The sequence below is a fragment of the Podarcis vaucheri genome, assembly GCF_965113315.1.
Source record: "Podarcis vaucheri genome assembly, chromosome: 12".
Taxonomy (NCBI): Eukaryota; Metazoa; Chordata; class Lepidosauria; order Squamata; family Lacertidae; genus Podarcis; species Podarcis vaucheri.
In genome coordinates this window covers 62,352,912-62,378,978 of record NC_138750.1, presented here as the reverse complement: position 1 = coordinate 62,378,978, position 26,067 = coordinate 62,352,912, and the positions used below count along the sequence as shown (strand labels likewise).

At 49.6% G+C, this 26,067-nt stretch overlaps 2 protein-coding genes across 5 annotated transcripts in view; both read right to left on the bottom strand.

Annotated features, from left to right (window-relative positions):
- Positions 1-557: 557 nt before the first annotated feature.
- Positions 558-17,720, bottom strand: LOC309515864 (uncharacterized protein; the record flags this gene model as incomplete). The annotated part of the gene is made up of 4 exons (XM_082194077.1): positions 558-4,476; positions 7,036-7,149; positions 10,226-10,346; positions 17,253-17,720. 4 exons carry the CDS (start codon positions 17,718-17,720, stop codon positions 3,140-3,142), a joined length of 2,040 nt encoding a protein of 679 aa, XP_082050203.1. The 3' UTR covers positions 558-3,139.
- A 4,132-nt stretch (positions 17,721-21,852) lies between these two features.
- DHX30 (DExH-box helicase 30) overlaps positions 21,853-26,067 on the bottom strand; it is a 29,009-nt gene continuing 24,794 nt past the window's right edge. For all 4 annotated transcript variants that reach the window (XM_082193840.1, XM_082193841.1, XM_082193838.1 and 1 more), the window contains 6 exons: positions 25,596-25,789; positions 25,349-25,508; positions 24,151-24,308; positions 23,410-23,517; positions 23,158-23,293; positions 21,853-22,190 (listed from right to left, as the gene is read on the bottom strand). In XM_082193840.1, the coding sequence (XP_082049966.1) occupies positions 21,955-22,190; positions 23,158-23,293; positions 23,410-23,517; positions 24,151-24,308; positions 25,349-25,508; positions 25,596-25,789 (992 nt within the window). In that variant the 3' untranslated portion in view covers positions 21,853-21,954. The remainder of the gene's footprint in view (positions 22,191-23,157; positions 23,294-23,409; positions 23,518-24,150; positions 24,309-25,348; positions 25,509-25,595; positions 25,790-26,067) is intronic.

The following is a 26,067-nucleotide window of genomic DNA, read 5'->3' as shown; positions in this document are numbered from 1 at the left end:
TCTACAATTCTATGAAATCTATGACCATCCATAATAAAAATGGTTTTAAGTGTGATACAGGCAACTATTCACAGAGTAAGCTTTATAATAAATAGGTAAGATGGATGATGCAGAAATTTGCCTAGCAGAACTTGGGCAGAATTAATTTGAATACTTTTGCAAGAAGAAAGTACTGTATGACTAAGGGAGACCTTCTGTAACCCCAACTTTGTTAAGAAGTTCATCGTTTCATTTACTGCTTTATTAGAATAGATTTAGAGACTTGTAATAACTAATAGTTCATACTTCAGTTCTCTTGACCACTGATGTGGATAATAAGGAAGAATCCCAAACTGTTCCTCTCCAGATGACTTCAGCTGGGCTGGTGCTGCTCTGACAATTGCTATTCCATTCACATAAGTGGGAGACAGTGGGAAGGGGTGGTCACAAGAGAATTATCATCCTCCCCTTGCTACCATGTGTGTTCCGTGTACAACAAATTGAAATGGTGGTTCCCCATTAAAGTGGGGATTAATTCACCCTGTTAAATTAAGAAGGCAAAAGCACACAGAAATTAGTAATTCACAAAAATTACCATCCTGTTTTATACATATCTATGCAAGGTCACTTGGGGGATACAGATGATCACATCTAAATAAAAAAATCAACCCCCAAACCCCAAAACAGGCTATAATCCCATAGAAACACAAAGTCCCCATAGAACTCAGTGGGTTTTGCCTCCGTATAAACATGCACAGGATTTCACTGCAAACCCTTTTGATTTGCAAAAAGGTCACCCCACAGCAAGTATTGTAGACAGCTTTGTGCAAACTTGGGTTTAATTTGTATCCAGCAATCTTGCCAATTCCAACCCAATAATTCTTTGGATAACACAGACCACAGCCAGCTCAGATATTTGATCACAACTCCACAGCAAAGCAGCTGCAGGATGGGTTTTATAGAATCGCAGATTAAAAATCCAGGAACGTCCCTCTTTGACAAGCATGCAAATGATCAACTCCCAAATGGAACTTTAAAAGCTAATCAACTACAGTGTCTTTTTTAAAAGGAGAGGGTTTTTTTTAAGCTATCAAACAACCTATTTAACTACTGTACTGGAATTTTAAGAACGTTAGGAGAGTGTACGATGTTGAAAACCATATATTTCCCAACCCTAATCACTGCCGAACCACTGCATTTCAAAGGACCTGTGTTTTCCTCCCATCAATTTTCAGTCCTGATCTGTGGCAATGTTTTGGTCTTAAAATGAAAAAGGAGAGCAAGGCTGTCCATTGTCGACTGGCAATGCACCAGAGACATGTCTCCCTTTCATTGGTTGTCTCCTTCTTGCCCTTTTCTTTCAAGGAGCCTCTTTGCCACTTCATTCTGTTTGCTACCTGTTCACTTGTATAGCATTCCTGTGGTGGCTCTTAATCAATCAGTTCCTGTCCCCCTGCAAGGGAGCAGCGGTTTAGTTACCGGTTTTCTATTTTGCAGCCAGAGCAATTATTCGTTAATGCTTTCAATGTTATTTGTTTAAAATAGCGAAGTAAAACATACATTAATTAGCAACTGCTGTGCCTGAAAAGAGGAAAGCAGTAATTTAAGCCCATACTCATCCTACCTCACAAAGCAGGGTTAGAGAATGGTGCTGAGAACACCAAGGTCGCAGGTTCGATCCCCAAATGGGACAGCTGCTTATGCCTGCATTGCAGGGGGTTGGACTACATGACCCTCAGGGTCCCTTCAACTCTAAAATTCTGTAATTCAGGCAGCCTTGTAAATAAGCCTACACAAGCTAGTAGCCTGATTACCACTTGGGTGAGCAGCTCAGTTGGATGTAAAGTCCTTCAACAACCTGCCACATTTCTGTGCTGTCCCTCATTCACCAGCCTGGCTGCACATTAAGTCGTGATCCCATGCACTCACCTAGAGGCAACTCTCACAGGTGAGGGCTTAAATATAACACTGAATTGAGGACTTGCTTCCGAGGAAACATTATTTAGGCAGTTGCCCATGGGAGCTGAGAATACACTGCTATGCTAAAGTGTTGGGCGGGTTCACCCGCCTTAATTCCACCTCCTGCTGATTCAGCAGTGCTAAAGGGCTCTGTCGTGGAAGCAACCTTTATCACTGGGGTGCCAACTTGAATAACATATGGGGGGCAGGTAACCCCCGCCCCACATAACCAATCACATGGTGCAGCACACTCACACCATTTGAATGCCAATATTCATCAACTTTGTGGGGGCCGGGGCCCTGCAAATATTGTATTGGGGGAGGCAAAGAGACCTTGGTCCCTAGGAGTTGGGTCCTCTGCTCCTCTGCCTGTCCCTTGCAGCTGGCAGTGAGCGGCATACTGCTTCTGAATGATGGGGAAGGGTCATAGCTCAGTGACAGCATGTCTCAGGGTCATTTTCTGACTGAGAATGCACCCTGCTTGAAAACCCGGGTGCACCGCTGGCAGACAATATTGAGTCAGACAGTCTGACTCTGTATACAACAGCTTCCTTTACTCCTACTGAGCTCCCAACCTTAGCTATAAAATCTACCCAATAAGCTTTTGGGAGATCCATCTTAAAGCACCATTTTGCCTAGTGACTGTAGCCACATCCTGTTCCTACTGCCAGCTCCATGGACAAATCCAACTCTGACAGGTTCAGCAGGAGAGTTTTACGTCTCTCTCTCTCTCTCTCTGTCCTGGGCACTTTCCCATGTAGGACAGCTACCCAGAAGCCTTTGCAACAAGGACTCAAGGAATGCTGCATACTGTCTCACTAGATCCAGAGCTCCAAAGAGTTCAAAGTTATTGCAGTTCCTTTGAATCCACGGGATAAGGAATCGAAGCAATCCCTTCGCTGAGGACAACTGATATAGGCTTGCAAGTTACACAGAAATCTTCCATGGACTAGACACTCAAAATAAGGGGATGAGGGTGGAAGATAAGAAATATAACTGCTTTTGTTGCAGGACCTATTTCAGCTCAAGCTAGCAACATACTTTGACCCCTTGTTCTCCACCTCCCCCAACCTCATCGTATGGGCCAGAGGAAGATTTCTGTGCAGCTTCCACATGCTAGTTGCTCGAAAGAAAGCCTTTGCTCACAAAGACACCCTTAAAATGCACCACCAGGTTTCCTTCCAACACAAACAGGTTTCCCTCATGTGTGGCTCCTCCGGTGCATGGTGAGGTATTTTGCCTGGGTGAACTTCCTGCCGCAATCGGAGCATGCAAAGGCCCTCTTCCCAGTTGCCGGGCCAGGCTGGGGCGCAGAGGGAGGCTTCTTGCTCACGCCCGTCCCTCTGCCAACGGACTTAAACTCCGGCAGGGTCTTTGGGGGCTGAACGGGAAGAGGAGGGCCTTCCCCAGGGCTGGCTCCGCTTGGAAGGAGTCCCAATTTTGCCAGCTTCTCCTCGTGCGTCCTCAGGTGGGTCTGCATGATCTCCTCGTCCCGGAAGCGCTTCTCGCACCTGGGGCAGGGGTAGGGCTTCTCCTTCACCTCGCGGGCCCTCTTGAGGGCCAGCGCCTTGGCGTCGCCCGCCTGCAGGAGGTGCTGCTCCCCGCGGTGGACCCTCTGGTGGCTCTTAAGGTGCTGCAGCTGGCTGCAGGTCTTGCCGCACAGCAGGCAGCGGTAGGGGCGCTCGCCGGTGTGCATCCGGTTGTGGATGGTCAGGGTGGCCTGGTTGCGGAAGGTCTTCCCGCACTCCGCGCAGGCGTAGGGCCGCTCCCCGGTGTGCACCCGGAGGTGGCTGATGAGCGGCTGCTTCTGCGAGTAGCGCTTCCCGCACGTGGTGCACGAGAAGGGCTTCTCGCCCGTGTGGACGCGCTGGTGGCTCTCCACGTGGTGCTTCTGGCTGAAGCGCTTCCCGCACTGCTGGCAGGAGAAGGGCCGCTCCCCCACGTGCACTTTCATGTGGGCCACCAGGATCTGCTTGAGCCGGAAGCTGCGCCCGCACTCGGGGCAGGAGAAGGGCCGCTCGCTCGAGTGGGTCCCGTGGTGCTTGCGCAAGTCCTGCTTCTTGTTGAAGCTCTTTCCGCACTGGGCGCAGGTGTGGGGCTTCCTGGGGCCCAGGGTGGCCCCAAGCTGGCGCAGGAGCTGGAGCTTGGCCGTCAGGCACTTCCGCGCCTTGGGGCTGGTGTCGCCGGCCGCGGGGTCCTCCTTCTTGCGCAGGTGGGTCTTGATGTGCCGTTTCAGGTCCCCCCGTGAGGGGAAACCCTTGGGGCACAGGTGACACTTGAAGGGCCGCTCCCCGGTGTGCGTCCGGATGTGGATGACCATCGCCACGTTGCTCAGGAAGCTCTTGCCACACTCGGGGCACTCGGGGGGCTTCGTCTTCAGCGTCGACTTCGGGGGACCCTCGTCCTCGTCCTGTGCGCTCGCCGCCCGGGTCACCGGTTTCTCCATTCTGGAAGGGTAGACCACCTTCTTCCTCTTGCGCCGCCGGACACGGACTGCCCCTCTGCCTTCGTCCTCATCTTCCAACCTGATCCCATCTCCTGCGGGGAAGAAAGGGAAAGGGAGAGTATCGCCATCACTGACTCGGGGAGAAACCCCACGTTCAGTCCCTGAGAAGAACTTCATTTGATCTTACGGGTCCTTGCCATGGGATCACATTCACCCGGTGCTATACCAGCTGCACTGGCTCCTGGTGGAGTACAGGTTCAGGTTCAAGGTGCTGGTTTTAACCTTTAAAGCCCTATACCGCCTAGGACCCTCCTATCTACGAGACCGCCTCTCCTGGTATGTCCCATGGAGGACTTTATGGTCTTCAAATAAAAACATCTTGGAGGTCCCGGGCCACAGGAAGGTTAGGCTGGCCTCAACTAGAGCCAGGGCTTTTTCGGCTGTGGCCCCGAACTGGTGGAACGCTCTGTCCCAAGAGATTAGGGCCCTGCGGGACTTGACATCTTTCCGCAAGACAGAGCTGTTCTGCCTGGCCTTTGGCCAAGGCACAGTCTGACCCCCTCCTTTGGCAATCCTCACAGAACTCTACCCCAATGGTTGCCATGAATTTGATTTTGAATTGATTTTAAAATGAATTGATTTTAGAGTGCTGTGTTACTTTTATTGTTGTTAACCGCTCTGAGCCCGGCTTCGGCTGGGGAGGGCGGGATATAAATAAATTATTATTATTATTATTATTATTATTATTATTATTATTATTATTACTACCGCATTATGAAAAAAGCTTTAATAAAATCATCTTTTAAAAAAAGAACCGGCTACTGGAACAGAAAACACCCTGGGGGCTTTCCCCACTGGAAGCGATAGCTCTGGGAAAAAACTAAATATGAGAAGTAATTGGGCAACACATAGAGCGCTGTTAACTGAAGTAGAACATCAGGTGAAATTGAAAGATTTTGAAGAGATAAGGGATTAACTGACTGGCTACAGTTTCACCATCTAAATGATATATTTAAGATAGATAGGTTTCAGCTATGAGACCTCAATATTTGAAAAAGGCTTGTTAGAAAATATAAAATTACTGTCAAAAATGTATAGATTACTTTTGGAATGGCATACAAAAGATGAACAGGTTAAATCTGTAATGATACACTGGGCGAGGGGTTTGGGGCATAATATTCAGCTTTCAGACTGGGAAAGGTTATGGGAAATGGATTTGAAATTTTCGGCATGTTGTGGTGGCACCTGCCCTGCGGAGATAAGTGACTATTCAACCTTTAGAAGTAATCTGAAGGCAGCCCTGTGTATGTTTTTATTTACGCTGGAAGCCTCCCAGATGGGCAGGGTACAAATAAGTATATTACTATCATTATCGCTAGGATGACTAGACTAGTGTCTCCTCTCCCTGGGGCAGGAGCCATTTTGGCCTCCTTGCCTCTGGTCAGCTTGGCAGGCGCCATCTTTCCTCTGTGAGGAAAAGAAAAATTAAAATCCTCCCTCGGTGCCACAGCCTTTGTGGTTTCTCTCTGGCCTTCAGGTTATCTGTTTCTCCCTCAGGGACTTAAGGGGTGAGGAATCTAAGGGGATCCGGGATCCTTCCTGTGGAGAAGTTTCTCCTCAGAATTGGCAGGGATGTGGGCAAAATGGGAGACATAGGAGCGGTCCTCTAGCGGAGGCGTTTTCCCGCCTTTTTCCCTTCCGGGGAGCGTTTCCACGGCAACAGCCTCCAGAAGGCCAAATAAATGTAGAATGCCGAATTCCCTCAGGAGATTTTTTCCCCCCCATGAGAATTTGAAGTTACTTAAAGCATATTCTTTAAGAGAATATGAAAAAAAAGGCTTATAAATGGGTAAAAGCTTAATGGCAAGGATTTGCTGAACTAATAAATTTAAGTGGAATACGAAAAAGGGAGGTATGAGGAGGTCCGGGGAAATAAGCTTAAGGAAAATAAGAAACGGAAAATCAAGGTGTTTCTTAACTGTTTTTATTTTGTATTTTTCTTTTTCTTTTTTTCTATTTTTATTGTAATGTGTTAAAAATCTTTAAAAATATCTTTTTTTTAAAAAAAAGAGAGAGAATTTGAAGTTACTTCATTTCATACAAAATTATATACGCTGGATCGTAAGAAGGGGAAAAAAGCCCCAAAGCTTTTTACGCAAAAGGAAGGGAGGCATTTGGACACGAGTTTCGGTTCGAAATAATCTGAAAAAGACGGAATCGCCTCGTGAGCCTGCGAGGAGTTTGGGGGGTCTGCCTCCAGGATGGATCGGGATGAGTCTACCACGTGAAACTACAGGATAACTTTGAGGTAAAAACACTGATCTTTGTACTTATGGCTATGTCCGTATCCCAAGTTGTCCCTCAGGGTGACAAACATGGCCGCCTCATGGCGAGGGCAGCCCTGGGAGGTAGACCAGGAGGAGAGACGTGGACCGGCTCAATTCCAGCGCTAGGGAGCTGGAGGAGGGGATTTGAACCCAGGTCCCCCTCCTGGTTCACATCCCGAGATGCTGCCGGTCAGAGTTTGCATTATCTGTGAGGCCAGCGCCATGTAGGCCTGACCGCAATACCAGTAGGGACCAGTTATGGGGGGGGGCAAGGAAAGGCCTCTTTGCAAGGACCCCCACGCCCCCCCAAAACCCCCAACTCACCCAGCCAGGGGCTCCGGGGTCTCTTCCATCTGGGGGTCTCGAGGGGCTCCTCCGTGCAAGGCTCCTCTTCGCGCTCGATTTTGCAGATGATCTCGGGTTTGGCGGACGGGTGCCCTGTCGCGGGAGCAGAGGACAGCATCTTTATTTCCCCTTCATTTCTTTATGCAGATAAATTTTTATTAGTAATTATACATGTTATGCATAAATACAAATAAACGTATACAAAATTCAATACTTAAGTTGCACAAAATCTAATCAATCCGTAAGTCAAGAATACATTCATTTTAGGCTCTGCTGAGCCTTGGACTTCCTTCTACAACTTTTGTAAGTATCAAATAAACTTTATACTCACGTATTTTATTTCTTTCACATACTAGCCATTTACTGTTAGAGTTGTTTCCAATCCCGCTAGTGTCATTTAAGATTTAATTCCAATATATGTCCAATACTTAACCCAATTGTCATGTCGTTTCTGTTCATCTTGGTCTCTTATTCTCACAGTTAATCTAGCGAGCTCGGCATAATTTGTTAATTTAATCTGCCAGTCGTATATATTGGGAGTCGTATATATTTCCCCTTCATTTCTTGCAAGGATATTGCATCCTTTTCTCCAGGTGGCGCACCTGGCCCCCCTGCTCCCCACAACAACAAGCCTGCAAGGTACGCCAGGCTGAGAGGTGGCGAATGGCCCAAGGCCGCCTGGCAAGCGTTGCGGCCGAGTCGCCATTCGAACCCAGGTCTCCCAGGTTGCAGACCAACACTCTATTTTTTAAAAAAAATTAATTTTATTTGCATTTCCAAAAACAGAAACAGAGAGCATATTTAGCCCCCATCCCACTTACAACTTCATACCAAATACAGCATATCTGCATATACCATATGACTTCCCTTCCACACTTTTCCTGGTTCCTTTTGCTTTTCCACTACTCTGCATAATCCACATCCTTTTCATCATCCAATTTGTCATCTATTAACTACCGTATTTTTCGCCCTATAGGACGCACTTTTTCCCTCCAAAAATGAAGGGGAAATGTGTGTGCGTCCTATGGGGGCAAATGCAGGCTTTCACTGAAGCCTGGAGAGCGAGAGGGGTCGGTGCGCACCGACCCCTCTCGCTCTCCAGGCTTCAGGAAGCTCTCCGCAAGCCGTGAGCCCGGCGCGAAGTTGCGCAGCTCTCCCACGGCTTGCAGAGAGCTGCCTGCATCCCGAAGCCTGGGGCGCGCTGAGCTCAGCACGCCCCAGGCTTCAGGCAGATATCTGCAAACCTGGGGAGACAGGCGTAACTTCCCACCGGGCCCCCTAGGCTTGCGGATAGCAGCCTGTTCTGGGGGCTGGGGTTGGGGGAAGCTCAGGCTTCCCCCACCCCAGCCCCGCGCCTGGGGGGAAATACCGTATTTTTTGCTCTATAAGACTCACTTTTTCCCTCCTAAAAAGTAAGGGGAAATGTGTGTGCATCTTATGGAGTGAATGCAGGTTGCATAGCTATCATAGAAGCCAGAACAGCAAGAGGGATTGCTGCTTTCACTGTGCAGCGATCCCTCTTGCTGTTCTGGCTTCTGAGATTCCGAATATTTTTTTTCTTGTTTTCCTCCTCCAAAAACTAGGTGCGTCTTGTGGTCTGGTGCGTCTTATAGAGCGAAAAATACGGGTAACCCCCCCAAAAAAAACTAGGTGTGCCCTATGGGCCGAAAAATATGGTACTCTATTTCAACTCTGCTGGATTTACACGAGACCTGCTAAGCTATGTCTTACACATGAATAAGACTGTGGTGTCTTTATTCTTTTAGAAGGGATTCAAGGGGTCTTACCAGGAAAATATTCGAACACAATGAGGACAAGCCAGATTGAATTGTGCATTGTCTTAAGAAACTCACACGAGTTTGCAACTAGTTTTCTGTCGTGTAAAGGGGAATGCACTCTGCTAAGTAAAGAAACTTGCTAACGCAAGTTAATAAGGATATTAACAAACAATATATCCTCTCCTGCCACCCTGAACATTCCCACAAATCATACTAGCAACCTAGGGTTATAAATAAGAGCATCCCTCTAGCATTCCTTTCTAGGTACCAGGTTGCTTATCGGTTCTTGTATACCATGCCAGGATACCTACAGAAGGCTATCCAGCAGCCTCCTCCTGGATGGACTGTCAAGTGAGGGAACCAGCTGTATCCACAGCATCTGGGGACATGTTCAGGGGAAACCTTACTGTCCCCTGGATTAGGACCTGGGAGACAAGGGTTAAAATCCCCACTCAGCCAAGAAGCTCACAGGGTGACCTAGGACCGGTCACTGCCTCTCAGCCTAACCTACCTCTCAGCATTGTTGTGGGAATTAAAGGAGGAGGGGGAGAACGACGTACGCCACTGTCAGGGAACTGACATCGGAGGGAGAGGCGAAGGGGAGGCTCCCTGATGATGCTGGCGAAGGACCCAGCAGCAGGGGGAGAAACAGCTCAGTAGAGGGGGAAGCCAATCAGCGCAACACCAGGGATAAAGGGGGGCAGACGGGGGAATTGGAGAGAGGGCTCCAGGACTCTTCACTGGACATCAGTGAGGAGAGCCCAGGTCCTCCGCTACCCACGCCTTCCCTGCGCAGAAGACTCCCGCGCAGTGAGAGGAGGAGGAGACTGGGTGTCAGACAACTTTTATGTTGGAAGAGGTTCAAGAAACGCCCACTGACGGATTCTGCCAGTGACTGAGACAGCCGCGATGAGAAGGGGCTGTGCAGTCAGAAAGGTTTAACAAGGCAAATTAACCGAAAAAGGCACCAACTTACGCACGAGTAACTCATACCCATTACAGCCACCTTGAGCAACTTGGGAGGGAAAAAGCAGGATATAAATGCAATGAACTAAAATGGCAAATGGGGAGGGTTGCTGCTGTTGCAATCTGGTCCTGCATGCAGGCTTCCCACTCAGGCATCTGGCTTAGCCACCATGAGAATCTGATAGCAGACAAGATGTGCTCTCTTTGGCCTCATCTGGCAGCCATCTGATGCTCTTATGCAGGAACCAAGTTGGTGAAACGCTGGTCTAAAGTCAAACAAAAAGTTTCGTCAGCCCCCACGTCAGTTCAACAAAGAGATCCTGTCCCCACAGCAAACCCTGCAAAGCCAGAATCATTTATCTGCTGTCTCCAGGCTCTCAGGAACATCAAAGGACACCCAAGCAGGGAATGAGAGAGATCCTTACCCAGCGAGGTGACCGCTTCATAGTTGTCCACCATCACGGCCCGGTAGAGGTCCTTCTGCCATTCTGCTAGCTCTGCCCACTCCGCCGAGGAGAAATAGACGGCCACGTCTTCAAACATCACCTGCGGCAACGAGAAAGGGAACCTGGGATGGAGTTCTGGACAGTTCCCACTGCTAGTGGGTGTGATGGTGACAGCCCTCACAGGCCTCATCCTGCCTCGCAGGGGATTGGGCTGGATGACTCTTGGGGTCCCTTCCAAGTCTGCAATTCTATGATTCTAGCTCTTATGAATTGAGGGCTCTCTCTGTGTTTGCTGGGAAGGGCCAGTCAAGAGAGGAGCATGGTAGATGGATGGGCTGGAAAGAAGGAAAGGCATCCATAGACAAAACAGAGCCACAGAGTATGGCCGGAGGTGCACATTTTGACTGCGGGGGTTGGATGAAATGAGCCTTGGGATCCCTTCCAGCTCTACACATCTGTGAGCTGCTCCTATTAGACGGCAGACCCTCCCTTGCAGCCTTACACCTTCTTTCCCAGAAAGCACTTGCAATTCAAACGTGTAACTGGTTAAGAGCTCAGAACCATTAACTCCACCCTAGAACAAAACATAGCTTGCAGTCAGTCTAAGCATCCAACTGCACAAGAAACCAAATCCTTAAAAAGCTGATTCTCGGTTGTCAAGAAGTCCTGATGGTTTCCATTGTTTTCCATTTGCTTATTTATTTGTATACTGCCCTCCATCTGAAGAGGGCAGGTCAGTTCACAATACTAAAATACAAAATAAGGAATCCCCCTCCTAATTTGTTGTCAAATTATATATCCAATTGCCTTTCCATTTTTTAAAAAACCCTTCCTTTCAAATAGCAGAACTAGAGGATGGAGACATTGGCAATGCTTCATGAGGTGCCACGGATGATATTGGAAGCAGAATCCCTGTCAAGTATTTCTATCCTCCCACAGCTCCAGCAAAGGGTCCACGAAACCTTCTTCCATGTTTCCGACACTGATCTGATCAACAGTATACCTTCCAAATTTAAAGGTATTAGGTGCCACCAAGAGAGAAACTGCTTTACTTCAAGTCAGCAGAGGCGGAATATTATCTACCAAGGAAAGGATGGAGCTCTCTCCATAATCTCTCCTCCAATCTCATGCGCGCACAAAACCTTCTGTAATTAAAGTCCTCCATTTTCTCCAGCGGACATATTACGGTCGACTTTTAAAAACGGAGTTTGGTGCTACTTTAACCATTCAGGAAGGGCTTCCAGATTTACAGGCTCTCCCCGGGGGTATTAGGCTGCTGCAATTGTTGAATATCCAGCAAACACTTCGACTGCAACCATTTATAAAAGGGGGGAGCTCTCCCACTCCCCTCCCGCCGCATATATAATCACATATTCTCAATAAGCTGTGCTTTTCGCCAGATGGCATAATTACCTAGTTCCCCATTCCAATTTAATTGCTCAGGGTGGCTTAGACGATTGTCAGGAGGTTGCAGGACTTTGTTTTAATCTATATCTGTCCCAGATTTTTATAGCTGGATGGAGGATGGGGTGTCATTGTCCCAGACTGCCTTTATTATTAGTCCAAGGCTAGAAAAGACATAACGGCAATGCAAAATTTCTCTGTTCAAGCTGCAGTTAATAATAATAATAATAATAATAAACCACCTGTGTGCTATCTGGGTGTCAAAAGGCATTATTTAACTGTTTCCATATGCAAACTCATTCTATTTGCATGATCGATAACGGCAATGCACTAGGGTGCTCAGATCTCCCAACCCACCAGTATTGTTCTAGAAGCACCAGTTCCTGTCTGCTTCCATATGGTCCTCCCCTATTGAACACTGATCCAGTCTGGTGTAGTAGTAAAGAGAGTGTCGGACTGGGACCTGGGTTCAAATCCCCATTTAGCCATGAAGCTCACTGGGTGACTTTGGGCCAGACACTCACACACAACCTAACCTACCTCTCAGCGTTGTTGTGGGGATATGTTGTAAACCATATATGCTGTGGGTTCGAGCCCCAGGATGAGCAAGAGATTCTTGCACTGCAGGGGGTAGGACTAGATGACCACCGTGGTCCCTTCCAAGTCTGCTCTTCTAGGATTCTATAGGGAGGCGGAAGAACCATGTAAACCACCTTGAGCTCCTTGGAGGAAAAGGTGAGATATAAATGCAAAGGCAGGCGTAACACATGAGGATGCAGAATGGTGCCTCAAGCAAGTGAAGGAAGGGGGTGTATTTATTTAAGGATTCCCATGGGGGGGGGGGGGACGACGACGACAAAACCTGCACATCCCTGCAGCAACCATCACACCAGAGACAATATTCTTGCCCTGGTATCCTACTTTCCTATCTGCAAGGTGCTTTATTTTTTAAAATATATATATTTTTTAAAAAAAATAAATTTATTATATTTTATTTAATATAATTATTACAAAATACAAGCAAAATACTGCAAATACATACATTTTTCAGATAAGCGCACATACATAAAAAAGAACAAAAAAGAAAAAAAGGGAGAAAAGAAAAAATAAGAAGAAAAATTGGAAGAAGAAGAAAAACTGGAAGAATTTCTTCCAAATTTATTCTACAAATATCTCAATAATAAAATTTCATTGATCGACTTCCATCGCTTACACTGCACTTCCTATATACATTTTAAGCAAATCTGTATCTGTTATTCCCTATTTTTCCTATACAATCTCATACATATATTCTAATCAAACAAAGTGGAAAAGAAAATTTTATGGACAAAATAAATATTTTTTTTTTAATGTGGAAGAGAACATAAAAAATCCCCTCTCAGGTAGAACTATGGAAGCCACGGTGCTCTTGCGCTTGAACTCTGCTTGCTCACTTCCACAGGCATCTCTTCTTATGTTCTTGAAATACTGGAACTCAACAAGGCCATCCAAGGAAGCTTCAGGACAGAAAAGGAAGGAGGGATTCTCCAGGCACCTGGGGTCAGGTACCAATGCTAGGTGTGGGAAACCACAGGGGGACAGACTGCTCTGGTGCTCGGGTCCTACTGGGCCTTCTGTTTGGCCGCTGCAAGATCAGGATGCTGGACTAGAGATGTGTGACTGGCCTCATACAGCAGAAGAAGAAGAGGACGAAGAGTTTGGATTTCATATCCTGCTTTATCACTACCCTAAGGAGTCTCAAAGCGGCTAACAATCTCCTTTCCCTTCCTCCCCCACAACAAACACTCTGTGAGGTGAGTGGGGCTGAGAAACTTCAAAGAAGTGTGACTAGCCCAAGGTCACCAGCAGCTGCATGTGGAGGAGCGGGGAAGCGAACCCAGTTCACCAGATTACGAGACTACGGCTCTTAACCACTACACCACACTGGCTCGCCCTGTGTTGAATTCTGGTGCTGGAGGAGACTCTTGAGAGTCCCATGGACTGCAAGAAGATCAAACCTATCCATTCTGAAGGAAATCAGCCCTGAGTGCTCACTGGAAGGGACAGATCCTGAAGCTGAGGCTCCAAGACTTTGGCCACCTCATGAGAAGAGAAGACTCCCTGGAAAAGACCCTGATGTTGGGAAAGATGGATGGCACAAGGAGAAGGGGACGGCAGAGGACGAGATGGTGGGACAGTGTTCTCGAAGCTACCAGCATGAGTTTTACCAAACTGCGGGAGGCAGTGGAAGACAGGAGTGCCTGGAATGCTCTGGTCCAGGGGGTCACAAAGAGTCGGACACGACTAAACAACAACATGTTCTCATGTAAAGGAGACCCTCCCTGCCTGAGACCCTGGAGAGCTGCTGCCAGTCAGGGAACACTGTGCTAGATGGTTCTATAGTCTGGTGAGACACAGCTTCCTGCGTTACTTAACTGCTTGCCGCCTTCCTCCAATCAGCTGCTTCCATTTCAGGGGCAGAGGATCCACTCAAAGCAACAACAGCACTGGTGAAGATGGGGAAGTGTGCCTCTTTCCCACAGCTTGAGGGGCCAGCGCTCATCTAGAATGAAGTTGCACGGTCATCGGGGGCAGGTGCTGAATGGCATCTCTCTCATCAGGGACCCCACACCGAAACGCAACCCGTCTCAGGGCAGCGTGTGATCTGAACCGCAGATTGTGGGTTTGCTTGGGCAAAGTCTTAGATGCACTTTCTTACCAGCAGCTGGGTAGGATAGGAAGGTGCCTCGAAGAATAAGAATAAGAAGGGCTTCCTGCTTCAGGATCACCCACTGAAGTTTGTGTGTTTGTTTTTAATTTTATTTTTAATGTATTTTTATTAAAGATTTTATTGATTCACAAAGGTATGTGCAATGTCTCTCTCTCGTATTTCCCCCCCATGTAACTTTTTTTTTTACAAATCGGTTTCATTTGTTGGGACATTAGGAAGAAAAGGGGTAAAGGGTGGGGAGATGAGTGGGGGTGGGGTCAGGTAGTGATGTTTCTATTATACGTATACTAGGCTGTGGTTATTCATTTGTGGTTGGCTGTGGTGGTCTTTGTTTTCATGTGTGAGTGGGGTGGGTGGGTGTCTTGGATCAGGTTCGCCATATTGATTCATATGGTGTGTTTGCTTTTATAAATGTTTTTATTACATTTTTTGAAAGCGCAATTAACAATCTCAGCAAAACATAACATGAAGGTCAAGAACGGTCCCAGTGAGTTCCAGGGGAGCATTTAGGTACATAGCATAGTAGACTGTAACATTTTCACTCTCGTAAGTCTCTCCAAAGATGTCATAGAATCATTGAATTGTAGAGTTCGAAGGTACCGCAGGGGTCATCTAGTCCAACCCTCTGCAAATCAGAAATTACAGCTAAGGAATCCACAACAGATGGTGACCTAACCTATGTTTCAAAACCTTCAATGAAATCCATTCCACTGTTTAACAGCTCTTGTTGTCAGAAAGTTATTCCTGATATATTAGTTGGACTCTCTTTTCTTGTAACTGAAAGGCATTGACTGGAGTCCTACCCTCCTGAGCAGGAGAAAACAAGCTTGTTCCCTCTGCCATGGGACAGCCCTTCAGATATTTAAAGATGCCTACCATCATGTCTCATAAGGCTTGGTTTCAATCATCTTTGAGATGCTTTATCATCTTAATAACATAGTGATGTGATAATAATGTTCTTATTTCTTATCTTACCTTCTGTTCTCCAGTACCTCTAATGTGACCCACATTAACATTTTTGTCCAGGCCTAACTCTGTTCTCAGGGATGCGGGCGACGCTGTGGGTTAAACCACAGAGCCTAGGACTTGCTGATCAGAAGGTTGGCGGTTTGAATCCCCGTGACGGGGTGAGCTCCCGTTGCTCGGTCCCTGTTTCTGCCAACCTAGCAGTTCGAAGGCACACCAGTGCAAGTAGATAAATAGGTACCAGTGTGGCAGGAAGGTAAACGGTGTTTCTGTGCGCTGCTCTGGTTCGCCAGAAGCGGCTTAGTCATGCTGCCCACATGACCCGGAAGCTGTCTGTGGACAAACGCCAGCTCCCTTGGCCAATAAAGCGAGATGAGCGCCGCAACCCCAGAGTTGGTCACGACTGGACCTAATGGTCAGGGGTCCCTTTACCCTTTACCTTTAACTCTGCTCTCACTTCTTCATTACCCCTGTTTCCTTATTGGCATTTAAAATGGCTACATTGCTCAAGCATAGGTAAACCCTCCGTCAAAGAAAACTCTCTTGGGAGCCAAAGGGAAGGAACATGGTGCTCTGCCACCTGGTGTCAGGCTGCCATGGCAAGCCAGTCGTCCTCAGCCAGACTAATTCAACATCAGATCTGCTCTTGATATATGGATAATTATTATGTATGTATGTATATCATCACTGTCCCCAACCATCCTGTAGCAGCGAGTTCCAAGGGGCAAATGTGCAAGATGCTCGACATCAGCTTGCCACTCCCCATTTTTCACCATCCTCTCTGTTACATCTTTCTCCCCATCCCAGCACACAAATAAATAATATTTTGGCCAACTTTCTGCTTCTACCTTTAAACACACCTGATGAAAACTTTTTTATTCTTCCAGGCCCATGCAGGCAATTAAGAATACGTATTATCGTAACAGTTAACTGATGCCTGATTTTCACTATTATACCGTTTCTTTGCACGTACTACTGTGAACCACTCTGATTTTATTTTAATGAAATAGCAGCATACAACTATTTTAATAAATAAACAAACCTACTGCCCTCCAGATGCTTTGGACTACAACTCCCATCAGCTACCAGGGATCAGCAAACTTTTTCAGCAGGGGGCCTGTCCACTAACCCTCAGACCTTGTGGGGGGCAATGAACAAATTCCTATGCCCCACAAATAACCCAGAGGTGCATTTTAAATAAAAGGGCACATTCTATTCATGTAAAAACACGCTGATTCCCGGACCGTCTGCGGTCTGGATTTAGAAGGCAATTGGGCCGGATCCGGCCCCTGGGCCTTAGTTTGCCTACCCATGAGCTACACCATCATGTGGGCAGGGGCTGATGGGATTTGTAGTCCAAAACATCTGGCGAAGGAAAGCACCAGGCTAATAGAAAACTAGACCAACCCATTCCAGGAGCCAGACATGTCTTTGGGGGCGGGCTGGCCTGCCTCCATCATATTCCAGCCCTGATTTAAACCGCAGCTGGTCCCCAAAAATACCCTCCTGAATAGTCTCACTGAAAATGCGGGATCCCAAAGACCCCTCGCCTCCCTCTGGACCCACCTTCGCGGAGCAGGTGTGTGGGGAATAACCATTCCCAGTTCATCAAAAAGACGACTCCCATTAAAAGCCTCTCTTTATTGCTATTCAGCGGGTTGTTATCTCGTTAAGCTTTAGGGTCGGGGGCGCAGAGGGACCCTTTCCTGCCTCCCAAGCCCACGGGGAAAGAGGGTGGGCCCATTCTGCACGTGCTCAGAGGCACCCTTGCTGCAGCGCCAGGGCTCTGATCCGTTCCAAACGGGTGGAGTTTGAGACTCTTCTCTCTCCCCGCAGAAAGGGGAGAGTAAAGGCGAGCGCCGCCCCCTCCCCGGGAAAGACATCTCCTGCTGTGGCTGCTGCAAGGCCTGGCATCTGCCCCCTTACCTGTGCATGAGCCCCCGAGGCCATGGCGGGGCGCAGGACAAAGGCAGAATGCAGATTGCAGCAGCAGGAGGCGCCCCGGACGCCTCCGCCGCTGCTGCTTCTTGCTCGGCGGATTAAAGGCGCCCCGGACGCCTGTGCAGACCAGAGCAGGCGATGCGGGATGCTGCAATCTCCAGGAGGAGGAGGAGGAGGAGGAGGAGGAGGAAGAGCAGTTCTCGGCCTTCCAGCCTCGCCTCCCGGAGCATCCTGGGAAATGGAGTCCGGCCTGGGGAGCGGGTCCTGGGAAAAGGCAACGCTGAGAAAGCGCGGTCTCTTCTTTTCTGGAGGGGGTTTGTCAGAGGCTCTCAGCCCCTTTCCTCTCCCATTGCAGCAGCTGTGAAAGGACTCGGGACATCGGAGTCTAGGAAGCTGCTTAACACTAAGTCTGGCTCCAGCAAGGTCCACCAAGCTCACTACTGCCTGCACCATAGCTGTCAACTTTCAGATTTGAAAATAAGGGATCAGCCGCCTCACCTGTCCTGGGGACAGTCTACGGGATATCTAACAATACGGGATAGCAGCGGGAAACGGCACTGGAATAAGAGAATTTCCCGCAAAAAAGGGAAGGTTGACAGCTATGGCCTGCACAGGCAGGCAGCAGCAGTGGCTCTCCAGGGTTTCAGGCAGGAAGCCTTTCCCAGATCTACCTGGGATTAAAACCTGGGACTTTCTGGGGGTCAAGCAGCTGCGGCCCTGTGCCAGGAATCTAGGAAGCTGCCTTGTTTAATTTATAAACTTATTGCATTTATATGCCAGCTTTTCCTCCAGGGAGCTCAAGGCAGCATGTATATGGTTTCCCTTCCTCATTTAATCCTCACAGCTACCCTGTGAGGTAGGTTAGGTTGAGAAGAAACGACTGGCAGTGAGCTTCAGGCCCGACTGCGCATTTGATCCCTGGTCTCCCAGATCCTAGTCCGACACTCTAGCCACTGCACAACATTGCCTCTTATACCAAGTCAGACCACTAGCCCATCAAGCTCAGTATTGACTACACTGGCTGGCAGCGGCTGTCCAGGATTTCAGGCAGAGGGGTCTCCTTGACCTAGGTGCAGATGCCATCGGGTCTTGAACCAGGGACCTTCTGCCATGCTCCTTAGGGTGCATGTTTTCTTGAAGGCATTACTCCCAGTTTACGGCTGCTGTGAATGGGCAGCGGGTTTATCTCAAGGTTTCCTCTGAGTTAGGGTATGTGTGTCACACCTTTTACAACAGCCTTCCAGATATCTGAGACTCTGACCCATCAGCCCCAGCTAGCATGGATTTGGGGTTCCACAGGATTCACTTTGCTCCCCCATACTGAGTTAACTTCTGCACAAAAGCTCTGGGTTTGGGAGCATGTTGTCATCAGCATGCAGATGATGCGCAGCTCTGCTTCTCCAGCACAGCTTCAGCAGGTGTGGCGCTGGATCGGTGCCTGGCCTCTGTAATTGACTGGATGAGGGCCAGTAAACTGAACCTCAAGCCAGATAAGGCTGAGACGCTCTTCCTGGGAAGGTACTTAGCCCAGATGAGCGGAATACATCTTGTTCTGGATGATGGGATTACTCTCCGCTGGAAGGAGGAGCAAGTGAGCAGGCTGGGGGTATTCTTGGGTCCAACATTGTCATTGCAGCACAAGTTGCACCACAGAACTCAAGAAGTGCCAGCTGGATCAGGCCAGTCGTCTGTCTAGTGCAGTATTCTATTCTTACAGTAGCCAACCAGATGCCCATTTTGGAAAACCAGCAATCCGGATTTGAGCACAAAAACAACTCTGCCCTCCTCCTGCAGTTTCTAGCAACTGGCATTATGTATTGCCCAACTTTGGAAAGAAAAAATAATTCCACCTTTAAGAGTGGGCACAGAAGACATGCTAACTTGGTAACTAGTGCAATTTCCTGCATCAGGGATGTAGCAAAAATAACCAACAAGATGACAGATTTGCAGAAAGATAGCCATTGTGCCCCATGAATCAGATCTGGCTGCCTCCCCCTCTGCCATTCCGATTTGGAATGGCTTTTAGAAAAAGGTGTGTCTGGCACCCCTTTGAAGTCTTTTCGGTGCCAATTTACCACAAAGCAGTGCACAAGGCAGAATCGTCACAAGCAAAACAATCCTTTTGCTGCAGCAAACTTCCTGGCAACGATGGGTCCAGCGTGGCCTTATAGATCTTTGCTGGATTCTGAACTCCCAGAATCTCTGGCTACTGGCCAGGCTGGCTGCTGATGGGAGTTGGAGTCTGACAACATCTGGAGGGCAAGAGGCTCTCAGGCTGAGCAGTAAAAAGACAACCACTAGCCACCATTCCATATAGCTCAGTTGGTTAGAGCATGGTGCTGAGAACACCAAGGTTGCAGGTTCAATCCCCGTCTGGGATGGCTGCATATTCCTGCATTTCAGGGGGTTGGACTAGATGACCCTCAGGGTCCCTTCAAACTAATAGATTCTGTGATTTTTACTTTGCATTGAGCAATCAAGGTGAGGGTGGGGCAGAGACAGTCTGGGATAAGACCCTAGGCCCAGGGGGAGATCTGTTTCTGAACTGGGCCAAGGCCAGTTTTCCTGGCCCGCTGTGTTCACAAGGGCAGCCAGAGGCACAGCTGGCATCACGGACATGGAATCACAGAACTGTAGATTTGGAAGGGTCTCCAAGGGCCATCTAGTCCAACCCTCTGCAAGGCAGGAACCATAGCTAAAGGGTTTCCCAGCCTAGGAACCACGACACCCCATAAAATCATGCCCCCACACTTCCATTTTGGAAGACAGAATGGAAGCTGAAAGGTTGGGAAACTGAAAGCACTCATGCGCACCTCACAGAAACCCAAGCCCCCAAAAACTGTTGCTCAGTTGACAAGGGAAGAGGATGGGGTTTCTACCTAAAGGGAAAAGTGGGGGACGCACACATTCATTCACCCTGCCAGTCAACAAAAAGAGTCAAGGCAGTGGCTGTTTTTATCCCTGTTTTTATTTTCTTTAGACGAGGTTGTAAAAAGGTCCAATACCATGTTTAATAGCCACTGAACTTCCCCAACATCAGTCACAGACCAGCTCAGAGCCATTTCTTCCCCGCTTTTGGGGTCTCCCCTCCCATAGAAAGGGAACCAAACACATCCACCTTTCCTCTCCTCTAAGAAAAAGCAACACATTCCCACTGGTCAAGAGGCAAGAGCGTGCGTCATGGAGATGTCAAAGTGGTCCAAGGTGGGGTGGAAGACAGGTACAGACCCCAGGACACAATCTAGCTCAAACTTGCTGGAAGCTCCCTTTTCCAAACTGGGTGTGGCTGCTTCTGCTGTGCTCAAAGCTGGGCATCCCTCTCGCAGCCTGGGTCTTTGAAGACTATAGTACACTTGCTGTGATGGGGTACCAGGTTTAGCATGCTCCCTTCCGAGAGAGAAATGTTCACCTGTCTGAAGTTGAGCAACTGATCCATCAAGCTGGCAAGGAGCAGTACAGAAACAACGAGAAGCTCTCTCTTCTCCACCCCCCCACCCCGCCCTGCCCAGCAGTTTGCCTTGCTCCTTCAGGTCATCCCTGCAGGAGATATTGAGCAGGAGTATCAACCCGACTGATCTTGAGAGTGCCCCTGGGCTAGCCTTCCTAGGCCACATTTGCCCTCTGCTTGGCATACATTTAAAACATAAGGGGTGTGGACTGAGACACCGGGTGAGCCCAAGAACTGCAAGCAGGGGGAGACTCAGAACAGCAGATCAGGGAAGAATTGGGAGCTCATGCCATGTGACTGTGGTTGTTGCTGACCGCTGAAGAGGTCAGGAAAGGAGAAGAGCTCCTATTGACAGACTGGTCCCAGCCACCCCATAGCTGGAGAGACAACAGCTCCCCATTTTCAGTAAGCCAATGTTGCCAGAGCTTGAGGCTTCCCTTGGTGTACCACAAGTGGGCGAACAGTGGCTTCAAGACCCCGCTATACGGTAGCCCAAGATCTCCTCCCAGGAACGAAGCAGCCCCTGACACCTAAGCAAAGCCACATTCCACCAGCAGCTCCAGGAAGGAGAGGACAAGAGGCAACAATGCCGCCCCCCTCCCCAGCCAGCCAACAGAGAGTGGGGTTACCTCTGCACCGAATCCGGTTCACCTAGAGCAAAAGGGATTTTCCATTTCATTTCAAAAAGTGCATGACAAAAGTTTCCCAAGTGCGACATGCCATCGCCCCATCCTGGAGCGACCGCTCATCCTCTGGCTGGCAAGGGGAACAGGATGGGGTGTTTGTGTCCCCCTGTTCTAAGTGCAACATCAACTCCTGCACACTTGAGGAGTGTCTACGTGAGCTCGCTTTCTCACACCTTCAAAACCAGGAGACGCATGAAGATGCTCCGTTCCTCCATGTGAGAAATCCATCCTTCTACGTGGGACCGCCCCCACTACGGGGGCAGAACACACAAGACCAGGAAGAGTGAGGGGCCGCCATCCGCCGCACTGTCCTTCGGGGCCTCGGGACTTGCAGACTGGCATCCTCGCTGGCAGGCAAGCAGCTGGTGCGCTTTCTCCCCAACCGCCGCGGGCTGCCAGAGGCTGCAGCGGATGAGCAGGCGCTAGGAATCCTCCAGGACGGAGAGAGATGTCACAAGGGATAAATAGAACTTTATTTAAATAAACATTTGTCAACATCTTTTTACAAATTACAAGTCCCCGTGTCCAGATCCTTGGGCCGCTGCCGGGAGATCTAAGCTCCAAAGCTGCCGGGAGGCCCTTTGAGAAGGTCCACTAGGATGTCCAGGAGCTGGCTGTGCTGGTGGTGCAGGTCCCCGGGGATGGCGGCCATCTCGTAGCAAAGGCACACCTCCACCATCCTGGAGAGGGCCACGCGAAAGTCACGCAGGAGCCGGATAGTGTAGGAGTCGCCCTCCAGCACCAGGAGGTCGCTGTCAACGAGGGAGACGGTCGCTCGCCAGCCGTCATCTGGGGGCAGGGAAGAAGGGAGAGGAGCTTAGATGGGGGGAGTCCAAGGGAGACTCCTGGGCCAGCAGTAGGTGGTGGCTGCAGGGAAGGGAGTCTGCTTGAACCATCAGTGCACCAGCTCTCCCATCCGCCTTGCACCACCCTCCTGCCTGGGAGTCCCAGGCAAGGAAGAGCTGCTGTTTAAGTACTTATCCTTGCACTCTCATCACAATTATCTTCATCATTTATTACTTGTACTCCACCCATCCGACTGGGTTGCCCCAGTCACTCTGGGTAGCTTCCAACAGATTAAAAGTTTCCTGATACAGGGCTGCCTTCAGATAAAATAAATAGCCAGGTGCGTAACCTCCAAGTCCAGAGACTGCATCTCTGCAAGACTGTGGAGTAATAGGAATAAAGGCTGTTGTTTTAGTTTGCCTGTGAAGTTTTAAATAGCATCAGATTAGCCGGTATTAGGAAAGAGAAGATTGCCTTCGATGGGATGCCTGCCTTGTTCTACATATGGTAATGCTGGAAGGAATTAAATATCACCTTTACCTGCCAAATGATTCGTGATCCCTAAACTGCCTCCCAAAATGGGGCGCCCTGTGCGTTTTGTTGTACAATTCCCAGCAGCCCCTCCCACCATAACCACATAGTCTCTGAAGATCCTACCAGGACACTGCAGAAGAGCAAGTTAGACCTTCATAACGTAGAAACAGCAATCTGCCATATACTGAGTCAGACCAATGACCCAGCCAGCTCAATATTGTCTATGCTGGCTGGCAACAACCGCTAGCCAGGGTTTCAGACAGGAGACATTTCCATCTTTACCTGCAGATGTTGCCAGGGAATGAACCTGGGTCTTTCTGCATGCAAGACAGACACTCTCCCGCTGAGCTACAGCCCTTCGCTTAAACCAACTGCTGTTGATCCCTGAAGCAGCAGCAAAAGCGGAAACTGGACGTTGTGAGAACGCGGAACTCACCCCGCACATGGATGTCCGTATCCGTCATGAGCAGCACAGCCAGGGGGTGCACCTGTGAGGAGTCGCGCACAAACACCCCGCCGTTGGACTTGACCGCCATGAAGTACGTCAGCCAGCGGCTGTAGAGCTTGGAGGTCTCCCTGTGGTAAAGAGAAAGGGGCCGTCTCACACCTGGCCTGCCGCCACTGCCCTCCCTCCATCCCTCCCCACCAGGTCATAAGCACCCGCCGGCCTGGGCGGCACCTGGCCCACTTGCCTGTTGATCGTTGACTTGTGCAGGAGGACGGTCCCAGCCTTGGTCCGGTATGTGTAGCTGTTGGGCTTGAACTTGCCCTGCCTGGTCACTTTGCCTTGCCTGACCTGGGAAGAGGAGTGGGCAAAAAAAGAGGGATGGATCAGCAAGACAAGCCTGGCTAAGAGTCGATTGCTGGGTTGGCAAGAGGAATGATTTGACACTGCTGCTTATTATGTACTGCTCATTATGTTTTATGTACATAACAGTGTTCAAAGCCCTGAATGACTCAGGCCCCAAATACCCAAAAGACCACCTGCTTCCCTATGGATGCTCTTGGGTGCTGAGATCGACAGAGGAGGCCCTGTTGGTAGTTCCAGTTCCTCTGTCTCAGTGGCTCGAAGGGGTGGCGGCCCCATAGCCCCCTCGCTCACAGAGATGTGTCTGGTACCTTCGTTACACAGCTTCCAGCGAATGCTTTCGAAGCTTGAGGTGTACGTTTTTAGGATCCATGTTATTTTTTATGGTCGCAAGTTGTTTTAAATTGTGCGTAATAAAGATGGCGATCATTTTGCGCAGGGGTTTTGTTCCCGGCCTCTGCATGCGTCAGCAGAGTGCGCATAACCCCCCCCCCCCCGGTTCTGCCCTGTCTGCTGCCCCAAAACCCAGAGAAACTTGAGAGAATCCATCAAAATTCTCACCCAAGGAAAGGGAACCCTTCCCCACTGTTGCTTCACTCAAAGGAGAGGTGGGCCTCTTACCTGGATGAGATTGGGGTAAAGCCCAGCCATCAGGACGCCCTTCACCAGCTCCTCCTCCTCACTGTACTGGTTGCACACAGACGAGGGCAAGAGGCAGTCTGAGGGGGTTGGCACCAGGTAGGCCTCGTAGAGGTTCTCCGAGAACTGCTTCACCAGGCCTGTGGGGGGCAGAGGCAAAGCTCAGCGTCAGGCTCCACATAACTGTGCAGGAGAGAGCTGTCAATGGCTCCTAGCCAGGATGCCTCGGCTCTGCCTCCAGGGAAAGGCAGCAATGCCTCTGAATACCAGTTGCTGGAAACCACAGGAGGAAAGAGGGCTCTTGTGACTGAAACCTGCTTGCAAAGGTTTCGCAGAGGCGGCTGCTTGGCCACCGTGAGAAGAGGATGCTAGACTAGATGGGTTATTGGCCTGATCTAGCAGGCTCTCCTTATGTTCTTAGAGTGCCGGGTACAAATTCAGCCTGGGCTTCCCTCTTGGTCTTCTCTGTCCACGTTGGCAGAAGGGGATTTGGAAGGGAGCTGCAACAAGATTCTTCACAGGGCAGTAGAGTCATACCTCGGGTTACAGACGCTTCAGGTCGCGCATTTTCGGGTTACAGGCGCACCGAAACCCGGAAGTACCAGAATGGGTTACTTCTAGGTTTCAGCACTTTGTGCATGCGCACAACGCTGTGGGTTGTGAACATGCCTCCCACACGGATCACATTTGCAACCCGAGCGTCCACTGTACTGGCAAAAAGAGAAATCTGGGGTCTGTGGCTTTCTTCCCTTCCACATACAGAGCCCTGTTAAATATTCCATTCTGGCTCCAGAACAACGGCCCTGGTCTCCACCTTCAGAAGCAGACAGAATTTCTCTAGGTTCAGGCTCCTTGATCACAACGGGGATCCATGCCAGGAGAACAAAGTCCGTGAGAAGCCATGGCTGATGCTTAACCTGAGTAAAGCTTGAATGGGGAGCCTGTGGGTCTCTCCAGACGCTGCTGGTCTCCAACCCCCATCAGCCCCAGCGAGTGTTAGCCAATGGCTAGGAATGATGGGAGCTGTATTCAAGAAACTTCCATCAGCCCCAACATCTCCGCTCTGAAAAGAGTGTGTGCCAGGCTGTTGAATTGACTAATACTGAGCTAGACGGAGCGATGATTCTGACTTGGTACAAGGCAGCTTCCTGTATCCCTGGGCACGGCCTGTTCTGCTTACCATTGATGAATCGCAGGCTGGGCGCATACAGCAGGTAATCCTGCAGGTAGTTGTCGCGAGCTCGGCTATCCCTGCGTCGGAGGATGTCCTCCCAGCCGGCCACTGCCCGCACAAAAGCCAGGTGGTCGCTGCCGCTCTCTCGGCTCAGGATGGCCTTGGCCTAGGAAACATGGAACAACAGGGTGTTCATGTGCACCTTTGATTCTTCCGCCTCCCCACACAAGCACCGACAACACTGGCTCCTCACCTTGTCCACCTCAGTGCGGTTCTGCAAGCTGCTGCTGAAGGGGTCCCTCGTGAGGCAGGAGACGATGACCAGGAGCGGCTGGATGCAGCGGAAGATGGAAGCCAGCACGATGGCCTTAGCCAGACGGGGGTCGGTGGAGATCTGAGCCAGGCGCTTGCCCAGAGTGGTCAAGGCCTCCCTGTGGTCCAGCACACCTGAAAGGGGGGTGGCAGAGGAGCGCTTGGAAGGGCTGGCTAGGAGAGGGGAGGGCGCTGCTTTCTGTGTTGGCTTGGCAACCTCAGCGGTCCCAAGATGACGACAGCAGCAGCAGACCCAGCCGTACGTGGAAAGACTGCAGTCAAGCATGAACTATAGGTTCAATCCCTGGCATGATAGAGCTGGGAACATCTCCTGTCTGAAACTCTGGAGAGCCAAACAGCTTGGTCTATAAAAGCCGCTTCCTGTGCTCCTACCAGCAACCCACTTCCCGGCC